This window comes from Mus caroli, chromosome 9 (assembly GCF_900094665.2).
Source record: "Mus caroli chromosome 9, CAROLI_EIJ_v1.1, whole genome shotgun sequence".
NCBI classification, from domain to species: Eukaryota; Metazoa; Chordata; class Mammalia; order Rodentia; family Muridae; genus Mus; species Mus caroli.
The window spans coordinates 943,745-968,763 of record NC_034578.1 but is presented as its reverse complement, the minus strand read 5'-3'; the positions used below and the strand labels follow the sequence as shown (position 1 = coordinate 968,763).

At 35.8% G+C, this 25,019-nt stretch overlaps 1 protein-coding gene across 8 annotated transcripts in view; it reads left to right on the top strand.

Moving 5' to 3' along the window:
• The window catches only part of Gria4 (glutamate ionotropic receptor AMPA type subunit 4), a 373,705-nt gene that overhangs the window by 306,917 nt on the left and 41,769 nt on the right, over window positions 1-25,019 (top strand). For 7 of the 8 annotated variants that reach the window (XR_003837564.1, XM_021173095.2, XM_021173096.2 and 4 more), the window contains exons 10-13: window positions 5,229-5,339; window positions 13,383-13,589; window positions 21,258-21,628; window positions 23,621-23,819. Coding sequence is in view for 7 of the 8 variants with exons in the window: in XM_021173095.2 (XP_021028754.1) it covers window positions 5,229-5,339; window positions 13,383-13,589; window positions 21,258-21,628; window positions 23,621-23,819 (888 nt within the window). In the remaining variant the exon portion in view is untranslated. Of the gene's footprint in view, window positions 1-5,228; window positions 5,340-6,690; window positions 7,318-13,382; window positions 13,590-21,257; window positions 21,629-23,620; window positions 23,820-25,019 lie in introns of those variants that run through there. The other variant, XM_021173097.2, reaches the window with a different exon arrangement.

The window sequence follows — 25,019 nt, the reverse complement described above, 5'->3', positions numbered from 1 at the left end:
GAGAGAGAGAGAGAGAGAGAGATACAGAGACAGAGACAGAGACAGAGACAGAGACAGAGACAGAGAGATGTAGTTCTGCTGCACAGCACAGCTCTCAGTTGCTGGGCTCAAGGAAGCATGTCTTTGCCTGCAGTCTTGCAGCTGAAACATAGGACATTTTGGGTCAACCAGTTCAAGTCAGAGAGTGAGGAAATTGGGTGACAATTCATGAGCCAAATTCGCAGGCTTATTGACTAAAGGAAGGAGACACAATTCCCAAGAAGAAATACCCGGGCTCTACTCTCCAAGAAAATTGCCAGCCTGACTATGGAGCTGACAGAGTACTTCATAGGCCACTAAAACTGTTGACTTCTGGGTAGGAAGAGGGAGGAGAGGCAAACTTCCTTTCATGCAACAAACTGGTTGACCATGCAGAGCTGGTCAACTAAGCAGAAACATTTTAAATGCAAAAGGTGATCTTCTATCTTACAAAATAATGACTATAGCTAAACAAATAAATAGCTCTTAATAAAACTGAAAAGAACAGGAAGAGGAAACAGGTGGGGTATTTATACTACTGAATCTTTTCATGACCTGTTCAACCAAAATAGTATCAAGAACTATGGACTCTCAAAGAGAAAGAAGAAAACAAATTAGAAGAATGATACACAAACATCTTCACATGCAGCTAACATCCATCCAAGATCTTAAAAGAGAAATGAAGTGTGAAATGATGCAGGCTCATCTGTCTTTGTTTTCACAGTAGCATTCATCAGCTAGGCATTGTGTCAGGAATATTAAACTTAAAAATGAATAGCTAGTGTGAGAAACACTGGGCTGGTGAGACTAGGCAGTGTGTCTGAACAATGAGAAATCATTCTTGTAAACTGAGTTCTTGTCAGTAAGAGAGTATGCTCTGAGCATATGTCAGAGAGGCAACCAATCATTTGTCTAACTTCCATAGCCTGAACCTTGATTCAACATCTCATCACATCAAAGTCTGATATTTTCTGAACCAGACCCACCCTAGGTAACTAGAATCTTCTTATCATGGCATTAGTACCCCAGGCTCCAGAGGTTGTGCTCCAGAGCTACAATTGCATGGGTTCATGAAATTATAATGCTAAAAATTTATTTATTGAGATTAGATTATATGCTGAGTACTATCATGGAAAACTAATATTTGTTCCCACATTTAATTCTCATGACATATCCTCTAGAAATGAATGTACATGGACAATTGAAAGTATCTAGAATTAAAAATATTGCTTTATCTATTCTTTTTGAGTTATGGGTACCTACCACTTGAGAATAATTACTTCTCTTTAACAGTATGAATTATTTGTTTGAATATTTCTTAAACACTAATATGGGAGGTAAGACACATGACAGAGCAAGAAATCCCTGTAGGCCACTATAGATCAAACACTGAATACAGATACATGAACAAGTACACAGATTTTCACTGGGAATCTAAGCCTTATGAACATTATGAATAAATTCTAGCAAACATAAAATGAGCACTCACTTTTGGAAGCCTTTCAACATACAAGCAAAAATGTAAGGAATTACTTTGCTGACTTGCCTTCTGTGTTCTCCTGAGGCCAGGAAACTTCAGTCCCTGTAATTTAGCACCTCATCCTAAAACAGCAAGGGATTAAGTAAAATAGCCTTTGTTCTATCTCTGCAGGAACTGCAGGGTTCTAACTCAGCATACTAGTCAGAAGCCACAGGAAGAAAAAGCAGCACTTTGAAAAGTGATTATAGCATTTATTAAAAAGTTTCCTATAAAAGCTATTTAAGAAAAGGGGGGAAAGCAAAAAGATCCTAATTGGGGCAAGAATTTTTTTTTTCTCTCATTTCTTTGTCTTTAGTACTTATACATCTTCAGAATACAGGATCACATGTTACAAAGCTCATCACAGGATCACACATAAAATCAAATCATAAATTGAAACAGAAGTTTACAACAGAGAATGGTTACATGCATATCCATTAGGAGTAATTGTCTGGCTAAACACTTATCACCTGTCAGAGTTCCACAGGTCCACTGAAATTTAAAATCCATAACTAAGTGATTAGTAAAGTTTTGTGTAGATAAACCCAGTCAATATTTTATCTTCTCTCCTAGAACCTATAATATAATAAATTATTTCTTTTTTTTTATGACCTTTGGTTAATTGTGGGGTTTTTTTGTTTGTTTTTTGTTTTGTTTTGTTTTGTTTTGTTGGAATGCACTCTGAGTAGTGTAGAAAGCCTAGTTACTATTTAGAGGCAATTAAATATGACACATGGAAGACTGACAGAGTTATTATTGCAGTTTTGATTATCAGAAAAGGATCTAATAGCAGTCCCACTATAACAGAGCTTAGCAATCACTGATATAAGTTTAGGGATTTTTACAGGATCATCACTAAGAATTAAGAAGTCTCTAGCTCCTCCATTGGGGGCCCTGTGATCCATCCAATAGCTGACTGTAAGCATCCATTTCTGTGTTTGCCAGGCACCGGCATAGCCTCACAAGAGACAGCTATGTCAGGGTCCTTTTAGCAAAATCTTGCAAGTGTATGCAGTGGTGTCAGCGTTTGGAGGCTGATTATGGGATGGATCCCTGGATATGGCAGTCTCTAGATGGTCCATCCTTTCATCTCAGCTCCAAACTTTGTCTCTGTGTAACTCCTTCCATGGGTGTTTTGTTCCCAATTCTAGGAAGGGGCAAAGTGTTCACACTTTGGTCTTTGTTCTTCTTGAGTTTCATGTGTTTTGCAAATTGTATCTTGTATCTTGGGTATTCTAAGTTTCTGGGCTAATATCCACTTATCAGTGAGTACATATNNTGTGAGTTCTTTTGTGATTGGGTTACCTCACTCAGGATGATNCCCTCCAGNTCCATCCATTTGCCTAGGAATTTCNTAAATTCATTCTTTTTAATAGCTGAGTAGTACTCCATTGTGTAAATGTACCACATTTTCTGTATCCATTCCTCTATTGGGGGGCATCTGGGTTCTTTCCAGCTTCTGGCTATTATAAATAAGGGGTCTGCAACCCTATAGGTGGAACAACAATATGAACTAACCAGTACCCCCCCCCCCGAAGCTCGTGTCTCTAGCTGCATATGTATCAGAAGATGACCTAGTTTGCCATCATTGGAAAGAGAGGTCCCTTGGTCTTGCAAACTTTATATGTCTCAGTACAGGGGAATGCCAGAGCCAAGAAGTAGGAGTGCGTGGGTAGAGGAGGGGGGGAAGGTTTGGGGGACTTTTGAGATAGCATTGGAAATGTAAATGAAGAAAATACCTAATAAATAAGAAAAAGAATTCTCAAAATGTGTGGGTGAATACCTAGTGACTGTTATATGTGTTTAATAGTGACAGGAATAGCATATTAATAGCAGGAATCTTTCCTAAATGATTTATTCCTGGGCCTTGCCTATCAGAGCTTTGTCGTAGATATAATCTAAAGCAAAATCATTTCTGGATAATCACCTGCTAGTTAGTTACCTGTCCTATAATAGCTCCTGACACTTCAGTTCTAAGTTCTCACCCTACTAGATGGCAATCTTGAGCAATTTGTTTCATTTCTACAAAGGATCTTCTTATCAAATACATGCACAGTAACAGCAATAATCTCCATAGCACTCACTGTGCATACAAACTTTAGCAGGCATAGAATAACACAGCTCAGAGAAATGTGCCCAAGAGCAGCATTGTGTGCATAGTAGCCATCATTATTCTCCAATAGTAGAATACAATTGGTAAATCCTCAGTCTCCAGTAATATTCCATTGTCATAGTATTTTGTAAGGTACTCAGTTCTTGATTCATTCTATGTAGAAGTATTTGATTTACAAATGAGAAAATATTATGAACTGTTAGGGTGTGAATGGCTGTGATATGAGCACACTAACGTGTACAGGTAAGGAAGACCTTGGGTGTTCTGTCACTCCCCACTCATTCCCTTTGGACAAGTCTTCCTTAAAACCTGGAGCTAAATCAATAACTAATATGCCCCAGAAATCCTCCTGTCTCACTTCTCCCACACAGCAGGGTTATGGTCACATACACAGCCATGCAATGTCTTTTACATGGGTGCTAGTAATCTGAATTTAGATCTTCACACTTGCTTGCCCACAGGTCCATTTCTGTAGCCTCAAATAATATAACATTTAAAATTAAAGAACAAGTTAAAATGTAAGCTTTGAAAATAAAAATATTGCACATTCATATCTATCTCTGATGCAGTTCGTATTTCAGGAATTGAATTGTCATGTAGTGGTTACATAATATCAATCCAAAAACATATTTAAAGATTACTGTTTGCAAATAATAAATTTTTTACTTGCAATATGGGTGCTAACTTTAGTGTGCTCTGTAATTTTCTTGATCATTTTGAATAAATTAATTTTAGGCAGTGCTAGCCTGTGTCTATAGATGAGAAGACCAATATTCCTGAGGTTCCATCTATGCCTCATTCAGATCACTGCTTACCTTGACTGTTTCATGACTGTGAATTTGGTAACATATAATAAGACAGTATCTTTAAAAGCAAGAAAACTAGCTCAACATCACATCAGTTTTAATTTAAACTTCTATGGTGCAACTATTACTCCTAAGCTTCTGGGAGATCAGAAAGAGGGAACAGAAAAATTTTAAGTGTCAGAGGATGAGGATAACTGCTGTGAGATTATGTCTTTCACATTTAACAAGAAAGCTATCCCCATAGACTATCAACAATAGGGTTGCCTGAATAAAACCAGCATAATGACAGCATTAGTTGTCATGCCAACATGGGCAGAGGAAGTGCCACTTAGCCCACCCTTAGATGAAGAGATGCAGGTGTCAATACTCACTGAGAGAAGAAGAATCAGTTTCCTCCAGGGATGAGTTCCAATACAGGTTGTCCAGTCCCAAGTTGTTAGCCTTGTACCTATGTATGTATGAGCAAACCTAAAAAGATTCAGTAGGCTGTCTATATGTGTGTGCCACAATAATAATTAAGGAAGAGACCATGAGTTTTGGAGGACCCTGAAGGAGTCTGTAGAAAGAAGGAATGTCAGGGGTAATGTACATGTAGTGTTCCCATATTAAATTCTCAAAAAATATAAAGTTATGAATTTTTAGAAGACAATTTTTGATGTATCTATGATTAAGTTTGTTTTCAATACTCTGCTACTTGTAGCAGTCACTATTGCAAGGAGGACTGCAGTGACAACTTCTAAGGTGTGTTTAAATTAGCTTCTCTGTCTGGCAGGTTGGCTATTGGAATGATATGGATAAATTAGTCTTGATTCAAGATGCGCCTACTCTTGGCAATGACACAGCAGCTATCGAGAACAGAACAGTGGTTGTAACCACAATTATGGTGAGTTTTGGTGTATGCTTTATAGTGTTCCATCTTGTCCACAGGCAAATTTAACTCTCTGTCTGTGGTGAACATAGAGGGTACAGGCTGAATCTTAGTTGTGACCTGCTAAGGCTTTGAATAGATCTGTCCCAAGCTTGGACATACTCTGCTTTTTCATTGCCCTTATTTGCGTTACTTTTTGTTGCAATGCATTTGTTGGGGAAAGAAATTGACTCAGACATTAAAAATTGAGACTGTGAATCTGAAGTCGGAAATCTTTGAATTTTAAGACCCCAACACTGAACAAGCAATGTGAGGAAGCCAATCACCAATCAAACCCTAAAACCGTCAGGTGGACATGCCATGTTCTCACTGTTTTCAAAAGTATCAATTAAATAATCATTAATGGTGTTTAAATGTTTTTTTCAGGTTATCATGGAGAGTTATCTGTTTTTTCTGTTTCTAATCACAAGAATGTGAATGTGGAGATTTTAATGAGTACTTTTTAAATAACTGGACCCCTGATAAATTGATTTTGTTTGATATTTTTTAATGTAAAAAAAAATCCACCCACCGATTATTTTTCTCATAACCAATAGGAAATATATACATAATTTAATGAAATTCTAGGAATCAAGAAAATGTGATTTTTTTTTTCATTTGACCATGCCATAAAATTTAAAATGCTCTAAATTGTAAGGCTCCTGTGTGAAGGAGGTTTTCATAGAATTGTTTTTCAATAACAGAAAATTATATATATATATATATATATATATATATATATATATATACATATATATATATATATTCTTTTAAAAACAAGCATGCTCTTTACAGTTGGTGGTACTCAAAGGAGATCAACAATCGGTGACCTTTATATCTCATTTAAGATCATAAAGTTTCAGCTAACTCTTTGTGTAGGCAAAATATATTAACAATTATTCATAGAAACTCTTATTATAAGTAAAGTGGAAGACTTTGTGTAAATTAACTTTTATCTTACATAATTTTTATTCCTAGTTTTGGGGTTTTAGTAATGTCAAGATATTTTTAAAACTGACCCTGAAATCAAAGTATAAAAATACCAAAGAGAAACATTTGTCTATTGCAATCAGTTATGTCTCTGTCAGATGACCAGCTGGCAATTTAATGTAATTTAACCAGCCCTGATTGGGAGTTGATTATTTTAGAATGCAAATGCACCAAGAGCAGTGTTTGTGTAAACTTTCTAACTTAATTGTATAATATTTGCATGGGATTTGAAAGGCAGGATATATATTGAGAAATTCAGAAAAACATATATATTTCTTTTCCTTAAAAAAACACAGTAATGGAAATTCATACTTCAGTACAGTCCTCCTCTTTTCAGCCTCTGATGAAGAATCCTATTTTAAGAAATTGACCAAGAAAGACAAGAGTTCTGCGCTGTTCGACCATTCCTAACTAAGTCTCGAGTCTTGTTCTTCTGAGTATTAAATTTAAGCTTGTGTTTCATATGGGATTCTTCTTGGATAACCAAATCTGGACTACTAGAAAACATGGTTTTAAAATATATATTTATGTGTGACTTTTGTGAGATATTAGAACAAAATAAAGATTAATCTTCAGTCCTTATCTTTCTCAAGAAACTGGATGTTGAAAAAGAATTAACTAGTGATTCTGATATGCCTGTTCCTGTGTCACAAACTTAAGATATTATGTATGATTGGCTCGCAAAGAGGAAATTTCTGCCAAGTAAAGCTCTGAATTCTGTGCTTGTTTTCTAAATATATATATATATAATTGTTTGCTTAGAATCTTTTAAAATGTTGACCATTTTGTGAAACAAATGTATGATGTATTTTAAGGGTATAATGTAGAATCTTCTTCCATTAGCCTGTTATGAAAGTTGGGATATATAATTCTTAATGTCTGATTAAAAAATTGATTTTCCAAGCATGGCTACTCTTCAAGAAGCATGATATCAAAAAAAATAAGTAAAAAGGTGACTGAAAAGAAGTTGTTTCATATATATATATATATATATATATATATATATATATATATATATACATATGTCTGTGTGTATATGTGTGTCTATGTGTATATATATGAATATAGATGTAAAATTCTGTTTGCTTGATAGTGATGAGATCAATATTTTTGTTATCGAATAATGAATATGAATAGTATCTCTGTCCTATAACTATCATCTTCATTTAAATCATTCGTTCGATATTTTTCACTACATACCTGTTCCATAATTCTAAAACAAAACAAAAAGTACTAGAGCACCTTCCCTTAAAGTGTTCATTGAACTTGATTCTGTTGAAAACCTTAGCTTAGAATCTAGGACAATCCCTTCATCTCCATTACTTTGAAAGAAGTATGATTACCTTTAGCTGATAAGATACAATAACTGCATGTAATAATCCCACCATATTCAATTCAAAAAAAATTCAATACAGATGGAGTTGGCTAGATGTTGCAATGAGTCTGATACAGAGCTCTAGATACTGAGCAAGCTAAGAATGAGCACTGGAGATCACGGACTTCTCATCTAAATGGGTATAGTGTTGCTGAATTTACTTTGTCTTCCCTTTGTATGCTGTGATAATTTATGCTGATACACTGTTGTGATATATGTTATTGTTAAATAAAATTGTTTGAGAAATTCAGTTATTCTTTCATAAATATTTACTGAGCGTCTGTTATGTGCCAGGCACCGGCATAGACCCTGAACTGTGACATAGATGACTCCTGCACTCTTGGGAGGTTATATCATAGAAAAACAAATGAGGAACATATTTCATGATTACAATAGCTCTCAATCTAAAATAAAGCGTGGTCAATTATTATTTTGTATGCTGTTGAAATTTATTTTTCCTTGCAAGTGTTGTGCATGTACACTGAATCTTCATCTTCAAGATCAATTTACTGTACTTGAACACAACTCTACCAAATATACTGACTATGGCAGAGCTAATCTAAATAGGAGACTATTGGCATTACACGGACTTTTATCTTTAATGTTCACTAACAAGCAATTAAGTAAAATCCATAATATTTGTGAGACTGTAAACACAGAGACTCCATTTTCTACACACAGATTACCAATTGCAAGCCACTTCAGAAAGCCAAATCTATTAGGCCACATAAATAGGAAAAGTACAGCTGTTGTGGTAAAGATAGCTCACTGCAGACTCAAGAAGAGATATATAGTGCTTCCCCTATAATCTTTGTATGTTCTTTGGCCATCGAACTCTACAGAAAGTGAAGCCATTCTACGGAAAATGTGCTTTACAATTCAGTGCCCTGTTTTCCAACTTAGTAACGCCTATTGTATATTACTTAACTAATGTGGTATTTTATATCATTTTAAGCATATATACAATTCTTTAGGAAATATTTACATAAAGACAAGTTTATTCACTGGAGCATCAGAATTGTGTTTCAAACATGAATTAATTTTATATAATCACCCTGTCATTCCTTAGTTTATTGTACTACAACTTTAACATGTATTTTAATTGTTATAGTTATCTAAACATTTTAGATATACTATATACATGCACATGTATAAGAAGCATCCATTCAGCCGGGCGGTGGTGGCGCACGCCTTTAATCCCAGCACTTGGGAGGCAGAGGCAGGTGGATTTCTGAGACTAGCCTGGTCTACAAAGTGAGTTCCAGGACAGCCAGGGCTACACAGAGAAACCCTGTCTCGAAACAAATAAACAAACAAACAAACAAACAAAAAGAAGCATCCATAATACATGTGTTTGTAGATATAAAATGCACATCAAAAATAGAAATTAATTCATTTTCTTTGCCATAACAAGTATTAATTCTTCTCTCCTCTAAAAGGCTTGTAGCAACAAAGTTTGTTTAAAAATCAACAAAAATGTTTTAGTTTGGAACTGTGACCCTTAATTTTTTTTTATTTCTTCCTTTTCTTTCTTCCTTCCTTTCTTTCTTTCTTTCTTTCTTTCTTTCTTTCTTTCTTTCTTTCTTTCTTCTTTCTTTATTTGTGTGTGTGTGTGTGTGTGTGTGTGTATGTGTGTGTGTGTGTGTGTGGTTTTGGCACTTGTTTCTTCAAGGTAGGGTTTTTCGAGACAGGGTTTCTCTTTGTAACCCTAGCTGTCCTGAAATTCACTCTGTAGACCAGGCTAGTCTTAAATTTACAAAGACCTACCAACCTCTGCTTGCCTCCTGGGTGCTGAGATTAGAGGCATGTGCCACCAAAGTCCAACTAATTCATTTATTCCTAAATTGAATAATAAAACGTTCATTTCCACTTTTTATAAATATTCTCACGGGACTATGTTATCAAGCTCCATTAAAATTTTTTGGAAAGAAGCAAGTATCCACACAGGAAACATGTGAAATATTCCAATTTTACTATTTTTTCCATTTTCAATCTTATTTATAATGGTTATAATGTTGATATTTACAAACTGGCAGTTTTTGTGCTTAATACATTGTTCCAACAGTTTTGACTTTGCTGAATTCAAATGATACAAAAACAACCCTTCAGTGGGAAAAATGTATTCTATTGATTATGTTAAGTTCAATTTAATTTAAGATTCAAAATCATTTTAATTCATTTATGGCAACATTTTTATGAGCAGGGCCTAGTGCTACAACTTCAGACTGTGATTTTTTTTTTTCCTGAAGTGAACCAGAAGGTTCAGAACAGCATACATCACAAGAATTATCTTAGTAAATGCATTGCTGCTAAGAAGTAGTGCAAGCAATATCACTTCCTTGGCATTACCATCCTGCAGAGTACAGTAGTTAATGATAAATAAGTAAGGAGTTATATCTTTCTCCTCTGATGTCCCCATTGTTAATCACAGGTCAACACAGAGGATTCTGCATAGCTACTTTGCAAAAACAGTTCACAAATTCCTCATCAGTTGTTCCACAATAACCTCATCGGTCTATTTTTTATTGCATCAAGGGGATTTGGTATTTTATTCACTCATAGTAACCCTAAAACTTAGTATTAAAATCTCCACAGTGTACAAAGTTTTAAGAGCTACCTGCAGATAATTTGTTAGATGGAAGATAAGGCCAAAGAGGCTGAGAACCAATGATTTGTGACTCTCATGGACTTGACATGAACGAAAAGCAAAGGAAACACTCAATAATCTGCTAGAGGGTTAAAAAGAAGAAAAAGAAATTCCCCAGCCTTCCTCTGCCTCTGCTCTCCCGGCCCCTTTGCTCTTCTTTTGCTATTCGCTGAGCCTGAAGGTCATCTGAGTAATTGTTGAACACAATCTTCAATAAGGTGAACATTTTCCCACCCTTAGTTGGCATGTTTCACAGGAAAATCAAAACTTGAGGGTACCATCTGACCAGAAGAAAAATGAGGAAAAAAATGAAAGAGGATGCTATATAAATATTTCACTCTCACATAACTATGCCTGCTTCAGACAGCTAACCTGATTGCTAGAGGTCATTTTGAAGATCTGAATTATATTCTAACATTACTATTTAAAGGTAATGGTCCTAGTCAGATAGTGCTTATCAGGATATCATTGCAATCACTGTGAGTCTACTGTGTGTCAGACACCATGGTAGAAGAGAAAACATTTTATCTATCTTTTTAACTTAAAGTCTTGTAAAAGTTTCATTAGCTGGTGGTCAAAGATATAAATCTTTTATTTTGCTCCTTTGCTTGTAAAATTATATGAAATCCCAATTAGTTTTAAGACTCTTAATGGATATAACAACTATAAGAGTTTTGACATGTTCAAAAATAAAAGCCCAACTTCCTCCTCTGTCATTTGTTAACAAAGTGACACTGACCAATTCAGTCAACCTACAGGATTCTCAGCTTTCTTGTCTATAATATGACACATGCTTACTTCAAGATACAATTAAAAATGTAAATGAAATTATACAACTCAAGAAGTCATTATATTGCACCTGGCACAAAGGAAGCACAAAGCTGGGAAGAGAAATTACTTTTTACAATAAATATGGTGTTGTTGGTCCCACTAGTATTCCTTTACAAGGAGACAACTGACAAGTTTTGTTTCTTTTTTATGCCTATCTTCAAGTAAATTTCCTGACACAAAGCAGGTACTTTGTAAATGCTGGATCAAATAATGAACTTACAGCTTTTCATTAAGCAAATGATTCCCAAATTAGAAGAACTGAGTAGATTATGGGCAAGCCAAAGAAACTCACACAAAATTAATGCAGTAATGTGCAAAATTGTAGGGTAAAATTCCTGAATTTAAATACTCAAGACACTTTAAACTTAACCCTCAACCTTAGTACCAAATAAGAATACTAATCTAGCTTATTTTACTTGAATACTCTAACTGTACAATGAAAATGTTTTACACTCTGCTTTGCAACTGTGACTTTTGCTGTTTTCTGTAATTTAATTAGGCCACTCTAAAAAGATGAAAAAGTGTTCTTAATAGATTCTAGTATTTTATAGTTTTGAAAGTCATCCCTTTGCAGCTCATGAAGCTATATGATCACATTCATAGTTTGAAAACCATGTTAAACTTTCATACAGAACTCTTTCTGAAGGATAATAGATAATCTTCATAAAAGAAGAGACAGTTATCTTGACTCTACACATGGCAAAATTTATTTCTTAAGTCATTCTAGTGTTCAGTAGGTTTCCACTGCCAAAAAGTGATCTGGGTCACTTGGCTATGACAATCAAAGGTAGAATAATAATAAAAAAAATAGTATACTGACTCATCTTGATTTGTCTTCTACTGTAAAATCATTTGAAGCACCTCCATGAGAAAACATAATCTGAAGCAATTTACACATTTCTTAAGCTTTTAAAATGATTTCTATGTTTACAAAATTATTAGAATAAAGTCAGAGTTATCGTGGGCCCATTGTGCACCCCAAGGATCAATCTGTCTTCTACTATAGAGCTCCAAACACAAGTTTAAATTCTTTAACTGTAATTTTTTTCTGGAAAAAAAAAGTCTTAGGACAATCCTAAATTAAGATTAGAGTATAATTTACATAAGATATGAGTACATTAGATCAACCATGTTGTGGCCAGTATGGTTTTTTCTGAAGATGAAACATTGTAGTGTGGCCAGGAGTGCCCTCTATATTGAGAACTACAGACCTATCAAACTTGTCTTACTGCTTACAAGTAGGTGGTAATAGATCAATCATTGTGGGGCTAACTAAATTGCTGCTCAAGTTAAAGCCTTAAAATACTGTTATTTAAGTGTGTATTTGAGAGTGTGTATGTGTTTCTGTGTGTGTGTGTGTGTGTGTGTGTGTGTTCAACAAAAAAAGTTTAGCACTCTTTCAACACCGGGAAGCTATTATATATATATATATATATATATATATATATATATAATAAGAATCCTTTCAATACTTCTGTCTGTCTCATAATCTATGATTCATTTTTGTAGAAAACTAAACAAATACCAAAGTGAATGTTTCTTACATGTATAGGAAAATAGCTTCCACTGGAGACCTATCTCATAATAAATGTACAATTCATGGGGCATGTCATATTTAAAGCCAAAATATGAGACAGCAGAAGCAAAATGATTTTAACACAAGTAATTAATGATTTGTGTCTTCAGGCTATTATTTTTTCTTTTAAGAACTATGAAACAAATGCCTTCTCTGAGTAAAGCACCTTACTTAACACACTTGAAAATGAAAAGGAAAAAAAGAGTATAAAATCATATGACTGTGAATAAGTTTTTAATACACTATGGTGGCCACTAAATTTTTAGTTTCATTAAAATTTTGGAAAATAATTTTGAAATGTCAGTTTCAAGGCTAAATATGATTAAATATGATTCTCTAGAAAATTACTGATAGATGTTTTTGTTTCAAAATCACAGTACTAGGTATATAGCAATAACTCAAATTTTAAAATTTTACTTTTATTATCTAATGTAAACCAGTTTGATCCAATCTCATTAATAATTTCTAGCCACACAAAGTCATATGCATAACAGGAATAAATACCATCTTTTGCCAAAACTTCTAAAGCTATAACATTACAGAAAGATTTTCCAAATATTTGGTAATTTCTTCTTTACAGTTTTGCTTCTCTCATTGTAGGAATCCCCCTACGTTATGTACAAGAAAAATCATGAAATGTTTGAAGGAAATGACAAGTATGAAGGCTACTGTGTAGACTTGGCATCTGAAATTGCGAAACATATCGGTATCAAATATAAAATTGCCATTGTCCCTGATGGAAAATACGGAGCAAGGGATGCGGACACCAAAATTTGGAATGGGATGGTAGGAGAGCTTGTGTATGGGGTAAGCAAACTGATTTATGAGATATTTATTTGTATAAGCATGAAGCTTCTTTTCCCTTGGGCATGAGTGTTCTTTTCTAGTTTATAACAATGTTTCAAAAATGTATTCATGATATTTGAACACTTCTTTATTTCATTAGAAATGTAAATTCCAAATAACAGAACTGGATTCTGGAAACCTAGAATGATTTTTTTAGAAAAAAAAAAAAAAAGATAAAATTTAGAATACAGTGTCTTATTCATAGCAAAGAGCCATGAATGAAAACAAATCAACATTGACTGTTTCGTTACTATGAATGTCTTTAGAATGTTTCGTTATTATGACTGTGTTTAGAATATTTGGTTACTATGAAGGTCTTTAGAATGTGTCATTAGTATGACTTAAACCTGGTAGACCACAGATGCTGCAAAGATCCTCAAGCAGCTGTTACTGCCCAGATTTTCTCCAACAGCATAGAGTTAGTCACTGCTTTAATTAATTGTGTCCATCCTGGTCATCAAACTTTCTCATAAATGTCTTTTAACTATTTCTGATTAACATAGTCTCCCACGGTATGAAATATTCTTCAGTATTATTTTTCTTAGATTTTTAAAGCCACAATAAATGTACACTTTAGATAATTCTCTCTCTCTCTCTCTCTCTCTCTCTCTCTCTCTCTCTCTCTCTCTCTCTCTCTCTTCCTCCCTCCCTCCCTCCTTCTCTAACATATATAACAAAATACAAAAGCTAGACTGTTTTCCAAAGTTGGCCTCTCAGCCAGGCGGTGGTGCACGCCTTTAATCCCAGCACTTGGGAGGCAGAGGCAGGCGGATTTCTGAGTTGGAGGCCAGCCTAGTCTACAGAGTGAGTTACAGAACAGCCAGGGCTACACAGAGAAACCCTGTCTCGAAAACAAATAAAAAAAAAAAATAAAAATGAAAAACAAAGTCTGCCTCTCACACAGCATGCTGTACCCTTCCCCTGAGCAAACACACTGGCTATGGAATGCACATACTGATAGCCAAGGGCAAGCCAACATAACACAGCATGGAAGTTCTGCTTGGATGAATATGATCAAGGTCACTCTCTTTTTCGCAGACACTCTTGTGTCAAAAACTGCAAGTTATCAAACCCTGACATGTTCAGAGTTCAGATTCTAAACTTGGAATGCATAGTAAGATTAGTTCATTCAGGAACAATCAAAAGCAATAAGTGCCTATACTGTATTAATGAAGTTTTCTAAAAGCTAATTTGTAGTTCACAGAGTTCACTTTCAAAGCTCACTCTTTCTAATTAATCCTCCACAAATCCCTTTGAAATACGGAATTACACAGAGATATATCGTTCTCTAGGAAAAAAAGTTGAGAGATTCAAGATACAGGCAAAGTCCACAGAACAAATCACTTTCCTGACTAGAACTTCAATGGAATAGTTTCCAAATTCTGCATCTTGTTTTTTTTTCTTTCTTTTTTAATTATTTCTTATTACTTAAACAATTTTCAAATTTAAATGTATTTTTAATCACAGTCTTCCCTTCGTCACCTACCCAACTTTGAGTTCTTTCTCAAAAAATTAACAAAAATCCAATAAAACAAACTCTTCAAAACAAAGAAAACAAAATAAAATGCCCCCAAAACAAAACAAAACAAAACAAAAAACATCCCAAACTGAAACTAAATAACATTGCACCCATGACAAACACAGAGAGAGAGAGAGAGAGAGAGAGAGAGAGAGAGAGAGAACAAGAGCAACAACAAACAAACAAACAAGACAGGTGGTCAACTACTCTTGAACATAAGACCTGTTCTCCAATGGTTGATATACTCAGTGTCACTCTATTGAAGAAAACTGATTCCCCCTCTCTCAGCATGCATAAATGAAAGTTGTTCATCTTTATCCTTAGGTTTCATTTATTTCTTTCTTCACTTATTTTTTTAAATATGACAAAATAAAATACGTTTAAAAAATTATAGCATTAAGATTGTATGAGAAAAAGCAACAGAAAGAAAAGATTCCATGAGAGGACACAAAGAGTTGAGGGGCCCAGTATTTCTCACACTCAGGAGTCGCATAAAAATGCTAAGCTATAAGTTATAAGCTATAAGTTATAATCTATAAGCTATGATATATACACAAAGGGCCTAGTAAAAAGTCTTGGAGACCCTGTGTTGGCTGCCTTGATCTCTGAGTTCATAGAAGCTTTGTTCAGATGATTAAGAGGGCCTTATTCTTCTGGTGTCTTCCATGCCCTCTGACTGGCTCATACACTCTTTTGATCTTCTCCTCCACAGGGTTTCCTGAGCTCTGAGGGAAGAGATTTGACTACATCTAAATTTTTAAACTATAACAGAAGAAACATTTTCCACAGAGTACAGTACAGTTGCTAAAACTTCAGCAGAGACAGGAAAATGATTCACAATGTAAAGCAACCAGTTTAATAACCATGGGACGAAACACCCACTGAGTGATTCAATGACTCTAGATGAAGGGAAAATAAAGATTAAAAAAATTAATTAGTTTTAAATTAAAAAAAAAACAAAAAAATATTTTAACAAGGGGTTCATTGACAATGTTGTAATGGATTTTAAGTTCTGAAGAAAAAAGTGTGCCTAACACTCTGTTTTTAATTTCTACTACCATAAATGTATTTCATAAAAAGGCCATGACCCAAATTGTTAGAAATACAAGCTGAATTCCTTTACCCAAAATATATGAGCTTAGAAGACTTAAACTTTCATATTTGGAGCAGTTCAGATTCTAAGTGCATCACTACTTAGCTATAAATGGTTAGACTGTCTGTCTTAGAGTCCCACTGCTGTGAACAAACACCATGACCAAGGCAACTCTTATAAGGTAAACATCTAATTGAGGCTGGCTTACAGGTTCAGAGGTTCAGTCTATTATCATGAAGGAGGAGCATCACAGCACCCAGGTAGGCACAAACAGGAGAAGACTGGCTTCCAGACAGCTATGACAAGGATCTTAAGCCCACACTCACAGTGACACACCTACTCCAACAAGCCCACATCTCCAAATAGTGTCACTCCATGAGCCAAATATATTCAAACCACCACATTCCACTCCTTGGCTCCCATAGGTTTTTTCAAACATATAAGTCAATGGGGGCCATAGGTAAACATAACATAATGCAAATTACAAGTAGTCTAATTTCAGAAGTCCCCATAGTCTATAGCAGTCTCAACAATATTAAAAGTTCCAAAGTTCAAAGTCTCTTCTGAGGTTTATTCAATCACTTAACTGTAATCCTCAAAGAAAGACAGAAAACCAGCTGCACAAGCTCCAAACTCTGCATTTCCATGTCTGATGTCAAAGTGGTCTTCAGATCTCTGAGAACTTTGTCATCTTTGCTAACTGAAACAAACTTCTTTCTCCTGGGCTGGTTCCACACTTTGTTAGTAGCTTTCCTAGGCAGGTATCCCACAGCTCTTGCATCTTTAACATACGAGTCTCCAAGTCAACTTCAACTTCACAGTTTCTTATTTCAGTGTCTGGGATCTATACAAGATCTTCTGGACTTCTCCAAAGGGCTTGCATCACTTCTGGCCTCTATAGAACTCTAGGATCTGTTTAACTCTGCTCCACTGCTGCTGCTGTTCTTTGTGGGCATCCCATGGTACTGACATCTCCAATATGATGGGGTCTTCTTCTGCAACTAGGCTTCACCAATAGCCTCTCATTTGCTCTCTTCATGATGCAAAACCTCAGCATTTTTGTATGGCCCCTCCAATCCTGAGCCATCAACTGCAACTGAGGCTGCACCTTCACCAATAGCCTTTCCTAGCCTTTCACAGTGCCAAGCCTCAGCTGTTCTTCATGACCCCTTCATACATTCAAAAGCAGTACAACCTGGGAGATTCTTACATATTACCAAGTACCAAGGTGAGGTACAACCTTGGCTATCTCTGAAACACAGCCTCTTTGTGATATTACCTCAGTCATGCTGGCCTCTTCTTAAATAGCACTAATTTCTAAACTCCAGCTAACCAGCATCAATTGTCCCAGTAATTTCTTATATTCTTGATTCTAAAGCCAGTGTCACATGGCCAAAGCTGCCAAGTTCTATTGCTTGCTTGGGCTAGAGCATGGCCCCACTTAATTCTATTACCAGCTTTTTGTTTTCCAACTCTGTCACTGCCTAAGATTTGCTGTCCTAGAATTTGGTCTGTAGATTGACCTTGAACTCAGAGATCTTTGTGGTCTGTCTCCTGAATTCTGGGATTAAATGTGTCTACCACCACATTTAATCCCAGGTTTTCTTCACTGAGAACTTGCTCTGTCCCTGGATGTCCTTGAACTCAGGGCTCTTATTAGCATTATTACCTTGGATTAAAGGTGTGTACCACCACACCAGGGCTCAAGCTTTGCTGGGTGGGATCTTGCCCCAAGGTCACCACTCCCTTAATTTCATTTAATATCCCTGAACATGGGTTTCAACTCAATTTCACTTCCAGATGCCCCTTTACTACTTGAACCATATTTTATATTTTTCCTTTCTAAGCTTGCTCATTTTCATTAAAACACTCTTCACAACAGTGAACTTTAGTAAACACACAACACAATTTATACCAAGCTTTTTTGAGACTTCCTTTCTCACAGCAGTTAATCTAAATCTCCTCTCTTTGGCCTCAGACAGACTCTTCAGACAATGGCAAAAAGCAGCCACACCCTTCACCAAAATTTTTTACAAAAACAGTCTCTACACCATATACTGAAATTTTCTTCCACTGAAGCTCTTGGGCCAGGTCTGCACAGCTCAGATCATCCTCAGCAACAAAGTCTTTCATATCCCTACTAGAATGGCCCATTAAGCCTCACCTAAAGCATTTCACTGCATTCCAAATCCAAAGTCCCAAAATTCACCTCCTTCCAAACAAAAGCATGGTCAGGCCTATTACAACAATATCCAACTACTCGTACCAACTTCTGTCTTAGAGTCTCACTGCTGTGAATAGACACCATGACCAAGGCAACTTTTATAAGGTCAGTAATTATTTTGAGCTGGCTTACAGACTCAGAGTTTCAGTTCATTATCACCAAGGCAGAAGCAACACAGAATCAAGACAGGCATGGCACAGGAGGAGCTAACAGTTCAACATCTTGTTCAGAAGGCAAACAGGAGAAGACTGGCTTCCAGACAGTTTAGATGAGGGCCTTAAAACCCACACCCACAGTGACACACCTCCAAATAGTGCCACTCCCTGGGCTAAACATATTCAAACCAGCATACTACCTGTGAATATTCTGGACTATCTCTCACATATCTTTCCTCTAGAGCTCTTATTGTTTCTATATCATTCCTGCACAAGTGTTGTGACCATATTTTATTTGGTAGAAATTGTTTAATTTTCAAAAAATTATGTGAGAGCACACACACACACACACACCACTACCAGATCTCTCTCTCTCTCTCTCTCTCTCTCTATATATATATATATATATATATATATATATATATATATGTATATATAAAATCTTTCTTAATCTTTAAGAAAGATTTTATATATATGAGTTTAAGAAAGATTATATATATATATATATATATATATATATATATATAGAGAGAGAGAGAGAGAGAGAGAGAGAGATCAGCAAAACACATCAGAGTAACAGAAAGTTCTGAAGCTATGCTTAGAGAGCAAGGAGGTGCCACAGAGGTCCTTAGTGACAACATGCTGGTCCCCCCCCCCTCCAGCAGATCTGCAAGTATTTGAAGACACCAATCTCTGTCAGTTAATTTGTGCACCTTGTCCTCACTTAACTGTCTTCATGTCTCTTAGATGGCTACCTTTTACTGTAGATCATACAAAGTCCATACTTGGTTCTCGAGCATAGACTTTTTTCTCTTTCTTATTCTTAACACATAAACAAATGCCAAGTCTTCAGGGTTTGAAGCAAAACAGGGTCATTTTCTTATCGACAAAATCTGTTCAACAGCAAAAAGACAAACAATGGGCTCATTATCTTTTGTTTGCTCTTTGCAAATGTTTACTGTAATTGTTAAGCATTGATCATCTTGTTTCACTTACATAAAGACCTTATATACACACCGGACCTGCTTTATACTCTTAAGGTACTGCCTTCAATCCTTTTTTCTCTCTTCTTTATATCTCTCTGTGAGTTTGTGTGTGTATCTGTATTTGTTTGATCAAAAGGCGTGAAGGGCACTTTATGGCTCACTGAACACCAGAATTGCCTGTGATGAAGTGAAGAAGTATTTTCTTACTGTCACTCAAATGCTGTTTAAGAATAAAAATCTTATATGGCTTCCAAAATAAGCCTCTCAAACACTCTATTCTATGTATCAATGAATGGTAATGAGACAAAGCACACACAATCTTCTAAGCATTAGAACACAAGATCCACACAAATCTTTACTCTTTGTATTGAGCTGGCATCCTTATACCCAACTAGGAGCCTGAAGCTATGTGTCAGTGAGTTTAAGATTGTCTGTAGATAAAACTAAAAAATAAAAGTAAGAAGTGTCAGTACTTAAGGGACTTGATGCTTAGGCAGAAGTGAAATGCCAGAGGTGAGTTCCCAGCACCACTTTTCAGGCTCTGGAACTCCAAACCAACAGCCACCCAGGTCTCTGTGGGAAATGGTCCCTGTGTGCACATGCACATACATCAAAATAAACAAATCATTTAAAAGTGAGAGCCTCTCAGGAAAATTATGTGTGTTTAAATCACAATGTGCTTGATTGTATTTTGATGAGAACTATTTTCCTTTTAAATTCAACAAATCTTTATTATAATTTGTCATTCCGAACATGGATTATTCTTTATGGAACAGTTTATATAATTCTGTTGTAGATTTTTCCAGACTTGTGTCTATGAGTTACCACAGTGTCAAAAACTCACTATGTCTCAGTTCTCTCAAGACAGGGAGCAAGGGAATTGGCCATTTAAAATATTTGATCATCAGATAAAGAGTCTGCTAGCACATGCTTATCAAAGACCTGTTAAGGATTTAGTATATAATTTTAGTCACACATTAAAGTAAATAGACAAAAACAGCCCCATTTTAGAGCTGCAGAAAAATAAAATAAAAATACTCAGGGTCACCAAACTCTGAAAAGGGTGACTTGTGATCTTTATATCTAAGAATTAATTAAAGCTTCTGTATTCTAAAATCTTATTTTAAAAGAATATTGTAAAAAGAAAATCAATATGTGTATATCATATGAACCAAATGCCAATTTTCAGATTTTTGTGTGTGAACTTACTTGCAATATGTTGTCCAAAGAACAAGGGTTATTTGATCAGGTAAACACTGATCATCAGGCAGTATCTGTAAACTTGGAAAAGATGAAGATCATGAGTCCAATACCAGCCTAAACTACAGAGGAATTCTGTCTGTCTCAAAAAAATGAAACAAAACAACAACAATAATAACAAAACAAAACAACAAAACTAAACCAACCAACCAGGAAAAAACAAAACAAAATAAAAAACCTTGACAATTAGAATAGTTCTGTGCAATTTAAGTAGTATCTCATGAAACAAAACCACTACATGTTTTATTAGTTTGTAATTGGAATTAATCACTGTTGGCACTCCCAGTGATTAAAAAAAAAATACATGACTGATACTTTGCTGACCACTCTACTACTCACTGCATCATGAAATCCACTAACTTGTGTATTTCCATGTGTCTTTTCTCTTGTAGAAAGCAGAGATTGCTATTGCACCTCTGACAATCACCTTGGTTCGAGAGGAGGTCATCGACTTTTCTAAGCCTTTTATGAGTTTAGGCATCTCTATCATGATCAAAAAACCTCAGAAATCTAAACCAGGAGTGTTTTCCTTCTTGGACCCTCTGGCCTATGAGATTTGGATGTGCATAGTGTTTGCATACATTGGTGTCAGCGTGGTCTTGTTCCTAGTCAGTAGGTTTAGCCCATATGAGTGGCACACAGAAGAGCCTGAGGATGGAAAAGAAGGACCCAGTGACCAACCTCCCAATGAGTTTGGCATCTTTAACAGCCTCTGGTTTTCCCTGGGTGCCTTTATGCAACAAGGATGTGACATTTCACCCAGGTTAGTATCAAAACTTCACTTGGTCTCAGAAATTCTGACTTTTCTCCACAATCTCTTTCTGTATCTTCCTTTCCTGGAGTCGAAACATTTTCTAAAATGCAGGAAAATTTTCAATTCTCATATCATCCTAAGTAATATATCACTAATTTTTTTCTAAGCTACCACAAAAGATGGATGCAACACAGAAAGTAACCTCCTCAACAGAAAAGTCATTATGCAATCCACTGCCACTCCCCAGAATTATTTTGTAGTATGATTTCATCCAATGACTTGACAAGTGTTAACAAAACTATAGAATAACACCCACTTTCATGGTATATCCTCTCCAAAAATTGTTGCTTTGTCTGTTACTATGATCTGTCATCAAAATTTGTGTTGAATTTAACACAAGAAACTTGAGGCAAAGCCGGGCGTGGTGGCGCACGCCTTTAATCCCAGCACTCGGGAGGCAGAGGCAGGCGGATTTCTGAGTTCGAGGCCAGCCTGGGCTACAGAGTGAGTTCCAGGACAGCCACGACTACACAGAGAAACCCTGTCTCGAAAAGCCAAAAAAAAAAAAAAAAGAAACTTGAGGCAAATCTTTGCTGTGGGGATTCTAAAAACATGAATCTGTATGGTTTGTAATAGATGTGTATGGTTTTTCACAAAGAGATGTACAGAAACTGAGCATAATAGAAAGTTCTGACCATGTAAACTCCATGCTAATTTAATAGCTCTGTTTCTACAAGAGGAGCTGTGATTATGATTTCCTTTGGTGCCACTCAGTTATTACATCACCAAAACTCTAGATCATTACATGAAAGATGCTTCATTTCGCCCTTGGAGCAACTAAATGTATACAATGCAAAATATTGGATGTTATATATATTTGAACATATATATGTTTAGGGGTATGTGTGTGTGTGTGTGTGTGTGTGTGTGTGTGTGTGTGTGTGTGAACATATCTGTTCCCAAAAGAAGGCCTTTTGGACCCAATGCACCAGAAATTCAGACAACCCAGAAAATGGCAAAAATCTGCTTAAAATTTCAATAACATAGCACTCAGAGTCAAGTAGGAAGAATCAGAGCAGACCAATTTTTTTTAAATGAAGATTAAGTCAATATTAAGTTAAAATGTAGCAGATACCAAGCTTCAAATTGCAAACTATCCGATTTACATTAGCAATGAAGTTTGGGGCATAGAAAATTCTAAGTGACTCTTTATACAGAACAAAAAGTGTTTAGGACTACGGAGATTTCTCAGAGAGTAAAGGTGCTTACCACCAAACCCAAGGATCTAAGTTCAATAGCTGTAAATCACCTGGTAGATGAAGATAAATAACTCCCTCAAGTTTTCCTCTGGCCTCTTATGTATAACATAGTGTACATGAGCACATGACAATACATAAATAAAACAATGTAATTTCAAAATTTAAAACTATTTGGCATGAATAGTGATTTGCCTACCAATAGTACCAGCACTCAGGAGGCTGAGGTATGAGAATTGACCAAGTATAAGAAAACTTTGTTATATAGATTCAGGCTAGCCTGGACTACACAGTAAGAGAGCTCATGCCTTGCTGGTAAGAATGTGTAAAATTCTGGATGAGCATTCTTTCCTGCATTTTTAAAATTTATATCATTTTAACTTTCCTTCTGTGAGTTATTACTCATGTGCACATTCTTAGTAGACATTGTTATTTCAACATAAAATAGGACATTTGCTCAGCTCAAAGGTAGGTCACTCAGGACTGAATCTGGCTTACCTGGCATCCAGGAGAGCTCAGATGGGCTCAGTCTCTGGGCACTAAGGACTACATTCCCTTTGATATCTGCCAGAGAGGAAAATTCCACATTTCTGCCAATAAAATAATAAATTCAATTTGTCATGTCTTCAGTGACACTTGCATTTTAGTTATAATGTAAAGGACATCATTATTAAATAGACTAACAGAAAATAGCACAATATTTGGGTTTGAAAGGGGAAAACTGTGTGATTTTCTCCATACTTAGATCCCTGTCAGGTCGGATTGTTGGAGGCGTCTGGTGGTTCTTCACACTCATCATTATCTCATCCTACACTGCTAATCTGGCTGCATTCCTGACAGTGGAGAGAATGGTCTCCCCCATAGAAAGTGCAGAAGACCTGGCCAAACAAACAGAAATTGCCTATGGAACACTTGATTCGGGATCAACAAAAGAATTCTTCAGAGTAAGTCACAGGAAAAATAACAGCACCTTCATAATTCTGGACAACGTTTGTAACGGTAATATTATGACCTAAACTAGAATAGATTAAATGAAGCATTGACAACAGCTGAGTTTACTACTCAGTGTGTCCTCTCAGGTTTTTATAATCATAATTCTAACTTGCCAAAACTGTTTCACAACAAAAGGAAACCTTTCTAAAAAAATAGCAGTAAAAAGATAACTAAGGTAATGTTATATAAAACGTGATTTACGCCACACCCCTGTGTTACTCATTCTCTGATGGTTTTGTTTTACCCCACACTCCTGTGTTACTCATTCTCTGATGGTTTTGTTTTACCCCACAGCCCTGTGTTACTCATTCTCTGATGGTTCTACTTTAGGCAAGCTCAGTATTTTGAGGCCAAGAATATAAAAAAGGAAGGAATCATTTCTGTTAAAGACATTTAACTTGCTGAATTCGACCCCGAAAACCTCGGTGGCAGACTATGCTGTTTTCTCAACTGAATTAGTCTGTATGTTTTCTTTCTTACAAAATCCTATTGACAAGCAAAGGACCTCCTTAACAGTTGTTTGGGAAACTCTGCAATGATGACTCTGGGGACCTTGCTAGGTTGTATGGGATTTATATTTGGTGACTTTTGTTTCGAAGTAAGATGTTTCAAAGTGACACTACTGTGTCACATGTGTGGATGAGGTTCCTTCTCTCTATCACTGAAACACTGGTTTTGTTTGTCTGTTGGGTTTTACTTTTTCAGGTGTTCCATTTGGGAGTTAAATTGTTTTTAACCTTTTTAAGATTGGGTTTTATTTTTGCTTGTTTAAGTTTAAAAAGTAACTGGTTTGGCTGTGGAATATTTTTGTTCATATGAGTTATTATACTTTGTCTTTATCCATCCATCCATCTCTTTCCCCTACTGTCCTCCCCATATCTCTCCAAATCCCCTTCCTATTTGTCCTCTCCTACCTCAAATACTCCCTTCTTTTCTGTGAATCCCCTGCTAATTTGTTTCTTCTTAGGTCTACAATACTTACTTAGCAATTAGTACACACAGGTATTGCAAGATCATTTTTCTAATTAGGGACAAAATATCAAAGGGTAGCTAAAGTGACATTTTCATAGATATCAAAGTAGTAGAAATGAATATATTTTGTATTTAATATCAAGTGTTTGAGACAGCAGGTGGTAAATTATTTGGAATGT